The following is a 12,877-nucleotide window of genomic DNA, read 5'->3' as shown; positions in this document are numbered from 1 at the left end:
ATTCTTTCCTTTATGAAGTCTGTCCCTTTGTGAAAAAACAAACAAAAAAACTGGATTAAGGTGTGGTAAGTGAAGCTATGGATTGAAGGCCATAGAATATTTAGATTAGTTCTGGGTCACAGGAATAGTTTTAATGTGGTAGTGGCTCTCAAGCTATAGCTAAACAGAAAGAACTTCTCTGAGACAAACTGGCCCTAAACCGAACCCCTGGATTTGATTAGAATTAGGCTGTTCTTAGATGCTTAGTGAGTTCATCACTTGCGGATATTATCGTCTGTCAGTCCCTACCCCTTGATGTTGAGAGGGCTGAAGAGATAAGAAGATGGAAATGGTGAAACTACTGCTGGCTCTCACCAGTTCCTGCATCTTCAGAGAGGACCTCATTTGCTTCAATAAAGGTTTCTAAAATAAATTGTAAGATCATCATAAAAGCAGTTAAAGAGAACTAACTGGGTTAGTGAAGAGTGATTAAATGCTAAATTTATTAGAAATATGAAAGTTCAATAAATAAAGGAAATTCCATTATAATTATAGGGACATTTTAAAAGAAGTAAGGTGGTTAACTTTCCAAACTACAACTTGACTTCACGGCTTATTAGTTTACCTTCTAGGTTTTTTGTTTAAGGTCTTACATTAGTAATTTTTCCTTAATTTAACAAAGTAAGCACAATCATATCATCACTCATTTCATAAAATTGCATAGGATATCTTAAGATTTTATTTTATTCTTTTTAGTGAAATGCATATCTTTGTTCTTTTTTGGCTTCTTAAACATTTCTCCAGTCTTGATTTTATTATGATTATAAGTGATAGAGGGGACTTTTATAATTTTGTTAATTTTTTTTCTTTAGTGAAAGGTATACCTTAAAGTATCTTCCATATGATCTGTTCATTAGGAAATCTTTGTGGTTTTAATGTAGAATTAAATTAAGCAAAGACACCTTGACCTTATGCATACATAAAATCATTTCTTAAATTTTTTAATTTAGAATGATCTTTGAAAATGACTTTTTGCACTTACAGTGCTTGCTTTATTAAGATATATCTATTTATACTGAAGAACCTGTGAAACAGTGTAAATGCTTTGGATATCGCATTTACAATGGTAAGCTAGAATTGCAAGTCCAAATGTTGTTTTAGACAACTGAAAATACAGGAAGCCACAGACTCTTTGATAAACTTTAGAATTTTTGTGTATCTCAGTAGCCTTCAATTCTGGTTAATTCTGATTTAATCCCAAGTTATGTTTTTAAAAATGTGTAACTTCAAATGTCTCTATATTTGAAAACTTTCATTGGTATATGCACCACTTTATCACATTAACAAATTCACTTTTGTCTGTTATGTAGTGGGTTTTTGTAAGACCACCCCCAGGTTTTGTGATTCACTAGAAGGACTCACAGGACTTTGTGTATATAGTTATGTTCATGGCTGTGGTTTAACAGTGAAAGAATACAAAAAATCAGCAAAGGAAAAAGGTGCATGGGACAAAGTCTGAAGGAAACCAGGTACAAGCTCCCAAGAGTTCCCTGCCAATGGAGTCACACAGGACATGCTTCACTCCTCCAGTATCGAATTGTGATGTCATGGGTGAAGTGTTGCCTACCAGGAAAGCACATTAGAAACTCAGTGCCCAATGTTATTACTGGGGGCTGGTCATATAAGCATCCTTTTCCTAGCATGTGCCAAAATTCTGGACTCCCTGAAGGAAAGCAGGTGTTCAGTAAAAACTCTACTGCTTGTACAAACAGTTTAGGCACAGTAGGTCACTCTTACCAGTTCTGAGAATGGTGGACCCCTCCCAAAAGCTATGTTCCCAGGTGGCAGCTAAGGGTCAGTCTTGCAAACAGGCCTTTCTAAGGGTAGGCAATCTCAGGCTTGCTCTATTTACTCTTTTCTGCACATGTGTATTTATATAGATGCAGTATAAATAAATCTGGTTGCCTGGCATTGTTAATTACAAATTTGAGTTTAATTTTATATTTACTTGTTCTTTAAGTGGTAGAAATAAGAAATGACACTAAACTGATGTGTCAATTTAAAAGAGAGATTTGAGCACTTAGGCTTTAGATATAAAATCAGCTGTGTTTTGATAAATTGAAGTCAATTTGAAATTCTTTTTTGAAAGGGATTGGGGAGGATTCTGTTTTAGATATGGATAAAACATGGAAGCCATTTATCTGTCATGCCATACATCATATATTGTTAAGGTTACAGTTCTGAGCAGTCTTTTCTCCACAGGTGATAATGTGTGATGGAAACAGTATTTTATATGCTGGCTCTTTGGAGAGTGATAAGTTCCTTTTCTTCTAAAAATTGCTATTTTTCTTAATGTGATAATCAAATTCACCTAAAATATTGAATAATACTTTAACAGCCATATTTCTTACCTCCTGAGAGACAATATAGTTTGTTAACAGCCATGCAGAGAAATATGACTTATGAAATGCTGATTTTCATGGATGCTGACAAATGTTGGTGTGAAAAGTCATCTTGGTTTCTCTGGTATGAGAAATTAAGCTAAATTTTCCATGTTTGCCAAGTGGAAAAAAAAAAGATTAATTGAAAAACGTTTAAAGGTTATTTTATGAAAAGGATTCTTAAGAAAATAAAAAAATTCTAGTCTTTCTTTTTGTTGTTCATAACCTTGTGAGTGAAGTGAACTAATCATTTTCTACCCACATATCAGCCTATTTGTTTATAATGTTCTCTATTCACCTGTTGCTAATATTTAGTATTTCATGTGATTTACAGTGTTAACAAATGTTGTGGCTTGCTACATTTGATTTAATTTAATGGTAAGACTGCTGCTGTATTTTTAAGTTAAAAAGGTTTGTATATGCAGTGAAGTAATTCCCAGATTCTATGAATTCTGATTAAAAAAAGATCTCATTTTGAAATTTGACTATTATCTTCATGAGGGCCAGGACCGTGTCCACCTACCCAGTGCCTAGAGTAGTACTTGGCATGTAGTTGGTGCTTAGTAACAATTCTTTGAATAAGTGAATAATAAAAAAGTCTTATTAGTATCTGCACAGTTTTGATATTAAAAATTTCTAGAAGTTATATGGAAGTAATTTATAACCACTTCCCTTCACTTTAAAGACTGTTGAATCTAAACTTAGTGTCTCTTTTTAACCAGCAGATCATACTTTAGTCAAATATCATTTGAATTAATTTCAGAATGTGTCTACAGTAAGACTTCATTATAACGCTTTGTTCCCTTTAATATTTCCAACGCCAAATGTAAAAATACCAAAGAGAGATAAGACAAGTCCACTGTCTGTGGAACAAGCTCTATAAGCTAATGTGTTTTTAAGGATGTACGGGAACAGACGAGGGAATGTGCCTCCTATGGAGTATGGTGGTGATGTCACAGAACAGTCAAACATACGAATTTCATCTGCTGGAAATCAAAGGTATAGTATGTAATGTAAAATCTGCCCTTCAGTCATACTGTAAAACAGCAACTGCTAAAACTGGCTTGCTGGAAAACTAGAAAGGTATAGTATGTTGACAGCCTTCCTTATTAGTGAGAAAGCAATTAGAGAAAAGGGGTTGGGGAGAGTTGTGTTAAATGAAATTTTATGGTACTTTACAGCATTCTTTTGAAGAGCAAATTTTAATTATAAAGTGTGCCAAGGTGTTCTGAGTCCCTATCATTATAAAGTATGTAAATTTGTTTGAACTAATAAAAGGAGAAATAAGCTTTAATTTAATGGACTAAAAATCAGTTTAAAATATCTTGGAGTTATAGAGGTGATGTAACGAAATAAATTGAAAATGTTCTTGTAATATGAATTTTCTTTTTAAAACTTTGTTTTTGACTTTCAGCATATTGAATAGATAATTTTTATGATTACTTTGTAAAATTAGTGCTCATACATAATTGTGTCATGTTGAAAAAAGGAAATTATATGCATTTTTTATTCATGTTCTCTTTCTGTAGTTTTTGTCATTTTGGTGGCTTTCTTGTATTGTACATAAGGATAAATGGTTCCGAATTTACAGTGCATAATGAAGATAATATTGTCATGTGTCAGGAAAGGTGTCTATTTTCTTTGAAGAAAAGTAATACATAAAAATGCTTGAGATAGAGAATTTTCTATTTGAGTCTAATTAAATTTTCTTTGAGAGAGTTGTCTTTTATTTTCCCCCTTGTTTCTATCTTTCAAGGAAGGTGTTTTTTAGAGATGATCTTCTTTTAAAAGTATCTTTTCATAGATATCATCCTTCTCTTCTTCTTTAGGATTTATTTATATGTGCTTATATTCATTTTCATATGGGGGTAACTGTTCTTATGAAAAAGGGTTTTATTGGGAATCTATAGAGTCAGTGAAGTTGACTGAAGAAAAAGGTCACATAATTCTAGAGCCTGAGTGCATTGGGGTCCCACTGTACAAAGAGATAAAATGCCATGATTTTACCTTAACTTTAAAAACATGTAACAACTGTTATAGTATCCATAGTACTTTGAAAGGCCATTAACTCATACCTACATTTCACTCTGAATTTTTGTTTCCTGAAAATTATTTGGGTTTCAATTCTTTTTTTTTCTGTTTTCAGCGCTCAAGACAATGAACCATCCAAACCTACTAACAGAGAGATGTGTAGTCCTTTTGCAGGGATGCTCTTTGGTATGTACAAAAACCTCCAGTTCATTAGACTTTTGTGGAGTGTTTAAAAAAGGGTCTTTAGTGAGAACTCAGTGTTGTAATTAATACTACTCTTACTAATAATAGAAAACATTTCTCTAGTGCTTACTTTGATAGGCACTATGCTAAACATTTAACATGTATTTTATAGCTCTGTGTATAATTTTAAAGCTAAATAACTTTTATATAGTGATGAACTTTCCATTGATAAATAAATACTAATTTCAATAAAATCTTTTAAATTCATATTTCATTTTGTCATACTAGGGCTATTTCTTATATTCTATTTTATATTTGATAGTTTTTCTCTTCATTCTTTTTCTTCTTTAGCCAGCACAAAACTGCCTTAGATTTTAGTTCAGTTCCCCTGAACTAAACCTTTTTATCCTTTGATAAACATCCTTTCCCATGCTCTTTCCATATAGTTTCTGAGAATGTGTTTTGTTCAAATAATGATCATAATCCAGATTTTCTATTTGTTTTGTCAGAAATGAAAGGTCATTGCTTAAGATAAGTGTGTTGATTTGGTATATTAACTTGTCACATTTAATTTCAGAAATAGTGTGAAGAAAGCATGTTTCCTGTGTGTAACTTTAAGTAGAAAAGTGGTCTGTTCTTCGTATAAAATTATTAGAAAAAGTTGCCCAAAATTTGGTTTCAGTGAACTATGTGAAGAAATTGGATAAGCATTTAGGTTCATTCAACCTAAAAGCAGTCAGTAATTTAATTTTTGGCTTAGAGATGTATAATTGCATGATATTCTCAGAGTTTTGTTTCCTTGAAATAGCTATTATGAGAAAAATGACATAACACCTAGAGTTTTATTCTAGTGTAATGTCTTTAAATGAGAATTGACCAATTTAACCTATCAATAAGTCAGAGTAAGGATTTCCTTCTTATGATGTATTTTGTTAAACATGATAAAAATTGAAGAAATGGCTTTCTGTGTTGAGAACCCACTGACAATTTTATCAGTGTAATAATTTTAGAGAGTAATCTACCGTGATAAATTATCAGCGTAGATTACTCTACCCTGAAATTTTAAAGATGAATGGCATGAATTTATCATTAATGCAATCCATGAATTATAGATTAATATTTGATAATAGACTCTAATGTTTGGAATAGACTATTAAACTCATTAATTCAGTGCTTTATCTCACGATTTTATCTTTTCTCCCCAGCCTATTTTTGTGTGTCCCTTTAGAGAACTTACTTTCACCAGAGGCAGCACAGTCCAAACTTCAGGTGGCTCTGGTTGTTGCAGTATTCTCATTTCAGTTGTGCTGAAATGTGTCTGCCTATAATTTAGTCCCAAGGATCTTGTTTGGAGCCTTTTACTTTATGTAAAGAATTAGGACAGTTGACTGCTGAGAGCAAAAATAATATATTATGGGGTTTAAAATAGAGTCCTTTAGAGGTATGTTTTAAAATTTCCAAATATTTGGGATTTTCCTGCTGTCTTTTTGTCATTGACTGCTTGTTTAATTCCCTTACAGTCTGAGAAAATTTGTAAATTTCAATTATTTCCAATTTGGATATTTTTTTTAAATAAATAAATAAATTTATTTATTTATTTATTTATTTGGCTGTGTTTGGTCTTTTTTGCTGTGTGTGCTTTCTTTTAGTTGTGGTGAGTGGGGGCTACTCTTCATTGTGGTGCGTGGACTCATTGCTGTGGCTTCTTTTGTTGAGGAGCATGGGCTCTAGGCACGTGGGCTTCAGTAGTTGCATCACATGGGCTCAGTAGTTGTGGCTCATGGGCCATAAAGCGGAGGCTCAATCCTGTGGCACACAGGCTTAGTTGCTCTGTGGCATGTGGGATCTTCCTGGAGCAGGGCTCGAACCCATGTCCCCTACATTGGCAGGCAGATTCTTAACCACCGCGCCACCAGGGAAGCCCCCAATTTGGATATTTAAAATAAAATTTTAAAAAATGGCTCAGAATATAGTCTGTTTTGGTGAATGTTTAGTGTGTACTTAAAAGAATATGCATTGTGTGGTTGTTGAGTGTAGTGGTTTATAAATGTCAGTTAAGCAAATGGTTGATAGTGATGTTCGCGTCTTGTACATCTTTAATGATTTTTAACTGTTCTTCTACCATTTGTTTAGAGAGAAGTGTTAAATTCTCTGACTATCTTTTTCTTAGTGTGGGGCCTGGAGGGATTTTGTTAGTGTTCCTGAACCTACCTCAGTTTTCAGCAAGACCTACACGCCCCTGACAGAGAGGGTGTCTCTCTCACCACACTTTTCCTTCCTCATCAGTAGATTGTTGTAGCTTGTTCCTTGTTGCATAGCTGGCCCTGTGGATTTAGTTCTCAGAAATGAGACTTTCTCAGTGTTCCTGTCCCTCCTCAGAGTGGTAGCCAGACTCTGTTTTATGTCTGTGGAGGATCTTATATGTGAGAATTTCCTGCTCCTCCCCTGACAGTAGTAGACCTTTGTTTGGTGTGAGTGCAGAAAGCTGGGTCCAAGGTTTTCTGCTCTTCAAACAATAGATTGCTTTATGTGAGAGAAGAGTCTGGAATGTGGGCAGTGTTCTTTTTGTTTGTTTGTTTTGCCTCAGAATGGTGTCTTTCTCAAAGGATTAATCTCCAAAATATACAAGCAGCTCATGCAGCTTAATACCAAAAAGCAAATAACCCAATCCACAAATGAGCGGAAGACCTAAATAGACATTTCTCCAAAGAAGACATACAGATGGCCAGCAAACACATGAAAAGATGCTCAACATCACTAATCATTAGAGAAATGCAAGTCAAAGTCATGATGAGGTATCACCTCACACAGGTCAGAATGGCCATCATCAAAAAATCTAGAAACAACAAATATTGGAGAGGGTGTGGCAAAAAGGGAAGTCTCCTTCACTGTTGGTGGGAATGTAAGTTGGTACAGCCACTATGGAAAACAGTTTGGAGGTTCCTTAAAAAACTAAAAATAGAACTACCATATGATCCAGTAATCCCACTATTGGGCATATACCCAGAGAAAACAATAATTCAAAAAGATACATATACCACAATGTTCATTGCAGCACTATTTACAATAGCCAGGACATGGAAGCAACCTAAATGCCCATCACCAGATGAATGAATAAAGAAGATGTGGCCCATATATACAATGAAATATTACTCAGCCATAAGAAGGAATGAAATGGAGCTATATGTAATGAGGTGGATAGACCTAGAGTCTGTCATACAGAGTGAAGTAAGCCAGAAAGAGAAAAACAAATACCGTATGCTAACTCATATATATGGAATCTAAAAAAAAATGGTACTGATGAAGCCAGTGACAGGGCAAGAATAAGGATGCAGATGCAGAGAATGGACTGGAGGACACGGGGTTGGGGCGGGGCTGGCGCAAAGGGAAAGCTGGGATGAAGTGAGAGAGTAGCATAGACATATATGCACTACCATCTGTTAAATATATAGCCAGTGGGAAGTTGCTGTATAACAAAGGGAGATCAACTCAATGACGGGTGATGCCTTAGAGGGCCAGGACAGGGAGGGTGGGAGGCGGAATCGTGGGAGGGAGGGGATATGGGGATATATATATAAATACAGCTGTTTCACTTTGGTGTACCTCAAAAGCTGGTACAAGAGTATAAAGCAATTATATTCCAATCAAGAGCTAAAAAAATAAAATACTTCTGCATAAAAACTTGTAAAAAAAAAAAAATGGTGTCTTTCAGGTGTCTTGCATTGCCCTGTCTTTGGTCTCTCATAAGCATCTGGTGAGTGCAGATTCCCCTTGTGTCTGGGGCTTTCAGAGAATCTGCATTGCTATTCCAGGCCACATAAAACCTTTAAGAATTCATTAGCATTTCAGTTATTTTCTTTTTACCTACTTTTAAGGTAGCTGCCTGTTTCTCTGTATTGTGGTAAAGGTAAAACACTTGGGTTGTCCCATCTTTCTATGGATTGGTTTTTATACCCTTTGGAATTCAGTTTACCTGGTTGCTTATAACCTTAGCTCTCTGATGGACTTTTTAAGTATGTTTGTTTGTTTATTTATTTATGGCTGCACTATGCAGCATGCAGGATCTTAGTTCCTGGACTTGGGCTCGAACTTGTGCCCCCTGCATTGGGCGTGCGGAGTCTTAAGCATTGGACCGCCAGGGAATTCCCTAATGGGATTTTTAAAAGTTATGATTTTGTAGATGATTGAGCTTTTTCCCATTGTAGGGTATGAGCAATGTTCTCTTGTGGCTTTCTACTTTCTAAGCAGAAGTAGGACTCCCCATTTGGTTCTTTATATTAGTTTCCATTTTCTCCTCATTATATTACTATTTTCATTTAAATATTAGGGCATAGTTATGGTAGTTATTTTAACATCTTTGTTGTTCCATCATCTCTGTTCTTCATGTGATTTTTTTTTTTCAGTTGATTTAACTTTTCTAATGGTTATTGGTCACTGCATTGATTTTCTATTGCTGGATCACAGATTAGCACAAATTTAGCGGCTCAAAAACATCACACATTATCTGAATTTCTGTGGATCATGAATTTTGTTGGGTCCTTTGGTCAGGATCTCATAAGGCTATAGTCAAGGTTTCAGCCAGGCTGTTTTTCATCTGGAGGCTTATAAGGGAAGAAGTCCATGCATGTTTTTGGCTAAATCCATTTCCTTGTGCCTGTATTACTAAGGGTCCTGGCTTCTTACTGGATATCTGCTGGAGACTGCCCTCAGTTCCTGGAGGCCATCTGCTCTTTCTTGCCCCATGGGCTTCCTCACCAAGGCTGCTTGTTCTATCCTGCCAGCAAGGAGAACGTCTAAACTCAGTGAGGGCTTTTATCTGATTATATTAGACCCACCCAAGATAATCTCCTTTTCGATTAATTCAAAATTGATTTGGTGCCTTAATTACATATATCTGCAGATTCCTTTCATCTTTCCCATGTTCATTGGCTAGAAGCAAGTCATAGGTCCTACCCTCACACAGTGGGGAGGTTTATACAGGGAGTCAGCACGAGAAGGCAGGGAACATAGGATCTGTCTTAGAATTTTGCCTATTATAGTCAAGTTTTTCTGTTACTTAAGGACCAGTCTTTTAGAGGCCTTATTTTAAACTTAGCTGCGACATCTAGAGTAGCCTTCCTTCCAGGAAGATTGTTCAGCCTTACTGCTACAGAGTGACCTTTCTCGGGCTCTTCTCTGAATACCCTTAGAGGATCATTGAGAACTCCAGTCGAGTTGGTTGCTGCTTAAAATTTCACTCTACTTTGAGGAGGTCTGAGAATTCAGTTTATGTGTCCTCCATAATTTTTTGCCCAGCCTAATGGAATTTCACTCTGCATAGACAGACTAGTACACAGTAAATTCTGAAGGAACCCCTTTACAGATTTCTAAAGCTCTTTTTACACTTCTTTTTGAATCTTTGCCCTAAATTTCTAGCCACTTTAACTGTCGTGAATTTTGATCTTTACCTGTCCAGTTGAACATAGTTTCCCAGCTTTGTTTGGATTTTTCCCTCCCTGTACCCATGGAGATTGCGTGCAGGCAGAAACGGGTGCTTGAAGGGCTCACCTCATTTATTTACCTTCTCTCAGGTATTACAGTTGTGTGCTACCTATTGTCCAGTGTCTGAAAAACAGTTATTTTATATATTTTGCCTAGTTTTATTATTTTTTTAATGGAGGGAGGCTGAGTTTTGTGCTTTTTAACTCTGTCATGATCAGAAGCAGAATGGATATATCTACTTTGATTGTAAAACATTATTATTAACCTTAACATAATTTATGTTACCCTATGGGAGCTTCACTGTTGCTGACATCTGTGCTCAATGGACAAACTCAGATGCTATATGTTCAACTGATGGTTGGGAGGCTAATACGGTAGTAGAGAAATTTCTGGTTTAGTTGCATTTTGGATATCCTGTGATTTTTGTAGTGTTCCAGATGTTGCATATCTAGATTAAGAGGTTATTTGTGTGATTAACATGCAATAATAATAATTTTCTGTGGATCCAGGATGCTTGCATGACTAGATTTTCATGTAAGTGATACCAGAGTGAGAGGTTTATATATTTTTTTCTGTAGAATTGAGGCAACCATTGAAGGTTTTTGAGCAGGGTGCCATCATGATTAGTGTTGTATTTTAAGACAGATTATCTTACATAAGTGTGCTGGATGTATTGGAGTAGAGAGGGGAGGAGTTCCAGAGACTAGTTGAAAGGTTATTGCTGCAATTCAGGTAAAACGTAGAGAGTTGCTATCCAAGGCTGATGGCCATGAGAATAGAGAAGAGGCTCCTCACATGAAGTAAATAAGAAAGGATGAGACATCAAAGTTATAGTGAGGTTTTGAGGCTTGATTATTATGCTATTAACAGAAAACAAAGAGGGGCAGTTGCTTTGAGATGTTCATTTTGAACACACTTGTTAAATTTAAGGGGCTTGTGGGAGATATTAGTGGAGATGTTATCCTGATTTTTGGAAATTGGGGGTAGGAATTAGGGTATTATCTTATTTAAGAAGGTTTATGACTGATGAAGTTTGGAAAGGATTAATGTGTCTTGGGTTTGACACATAGTAGTTATGCATAAACTATGAAACTAATTGAATAGATGATGATGCGTATGATTTACCTTCTATATTTGCTACATATATAGTAATTATACTCTTTGATATAATTAAAAATGGAGATTAAAAAATTGACTTTCCGGTTACATGTGTTGCTTAAGAGTTTGACTGCATTTCTTTCTTACCACTTTCTAGGAGGTGAAGATCGAGAACTTATTCAGAGAAGGAAGGAGAAATATAGACAAGAGCTCTTAGAACAAATGGCTGAACAACAGAAGAACAAGAGACGGTAATGAAAGGTTTGCATTTAAAAGAGATGTTTTGAATTTCAATGCATTTATTTAAAGTGACATGGAAACTGTAACTATTAAATGGAAAAATAATGGGATATTTTTCCTAATAAGATTCTGTATTTGTAAATCATTCTATTTCAGTCTTCACATTGTAAATCAGCCAGGGTGATAAATCAGATATTTGGAGGGTATTCATTTTCTTTGTCATAGGTAACAAAAGAGATTATGTGTTCATCCTATAATAGGCCTTGTGTGTACTTTCATTAATTTCTTCAATTTTAGGGTAGCATTTAATGTTATCTACATGCCCACTGTGTTATCCCATATATAATAGCAAATATAAAATAATAGTATTTTGTCTTTTAACAATGAAAAGCATACACATACATGCTATATAAGAATAATCATGATAGTGGTGCTGGGAAAACTGGACAGCTACGTGTGAAAGAATGAAACTAGAACACTGCCTAACACCATACACGAATATAAACTCAAAATGGATTAAAGACCTAAATATAAGACCAGACACTATGAAACTCTTAGAGGAAAATATAGGCAGAACACTCTATGACGTAAATCATAGCAAGATCCTTCTTGACTCGTCTCCCAGAATAATGGAAATAAAAACCAAAATAAACAAATGGGACCTAATGAAACTTAAAAGATTTTGCACAGCAAAGGAAATCATAAACAAGACAAAAAGGCAACCCTCAGGATGGGAGAAAATATTTGTAAATGAAGCAACTAACAAAAGATTAATCTCCAAAATACACAAGCAGCTCATGCAGCTCAATATCAAAAAAACAAACAACCCAATTCAAAAATGGGCAGAAGACATTTCTCCAAGGAAGACATACAGTTGGCCAACAGACACATGAAAAGATGCTCAGCATCACTAATCATTAGAGAAATGTAAATCAAAACCACAATGAGGTATCACCTCACACCAGTCAGAATGGCCATCATCAAAAAATCTAGAAACAATAAATGCTGGAGAGGGTGTGGAGAAAAGGGAACCCTCCTGCACTGTTGGTGGGAATGTAAATTGATACAGCCACTATGGAAAACAGTATGAAGGTTCCTTAAAAACCTAAAAATAGAACTACCTTATGACCCAGCAATCACACTCCTGGGCATATACCCAGAGAAAACAATAATTCAAAAAGATACATATACCACAGTGTTCATTGCAGCATTATTTACAATAGCGGGACATGGAAGCAACCTAAATGCCCGTCAACAGATGAATGGATAAAGAAGATGTGGCACATATATACAATGGAATATTACTCAGCCATAAAAAAGGAATGAGATTGACCTATTCATAGTGAGGTGGATAGACCTAGAGTCTGTCATACAGAGTGAAGTAAATCAGAAAGAGAAAAATACTGTATACTAACACATATATA

At 35.3% G+C, this 12,877-nt stretch overlaps 1 protein-coding gene across 11 annotated transcripts in view; it reads left to right on the top strand.

Annotated features, from left to right (window-relative positions):
• CSPP1 (centrosome and spindle pole associated protein 1) overlaps positions 1 to 12,877 on the top strand; it is a 195,678-nt gene that overhangs the window by 112,244 nt on the left and 70,557 nt on the right. For 9 of the 11 annotated variants that reach the window (XR_009053644.1, XM_057734126.1, XM_057734132.1 and 6 more), the window contains 3 exons: positions 3,321 to 3,419; positions 4,567 to 4,637; positions 11,371 to 11,464. The exons of the other annotated variants lie outside the window; for them this stretch is intronic. Coding sequence is in view for 8 of the 9 variants with exons in the window: in XM_057734126.1 (XP_057590109.1) it covers positions 3,321 to 3,419; positions 4,567 to 4,637; positions 11,371 to 11,464 (264 nt within the window). In the remaining variant the exon portion in view is untranslated. The remainder of the gene's footprint in view (positions 1 to 3,320; positions 3,420 to 4,566; positions 4,638 to 11,370; positions 11,465 to 12,877) is intronic. 11 annotated transcript variants of the gene reach the window in all.

The sequence above is a fragment of the Hippopotamus amphibius genome, chromosome 5 (genome assembly GCF_030028045.1).
Source record: "Hippopotamus amphibius kiboko isolate mHipAmp2 chromosome 5, mHipAmp2.hap2, whole genome shotgun sequence".
Classification (NCBI taxonomy): domain Eukaryota; kingdom Metazoa; phylum Chordata; class Mammalia; order Artiodactyla; family Hippopotamidae; genus Hippopotamus; species Hippopotamus amphibius.
Note: the sequence above shows the minus strand (reverse complement) of the source record. Positions and strands in the feature narration are given on the sequence as shown.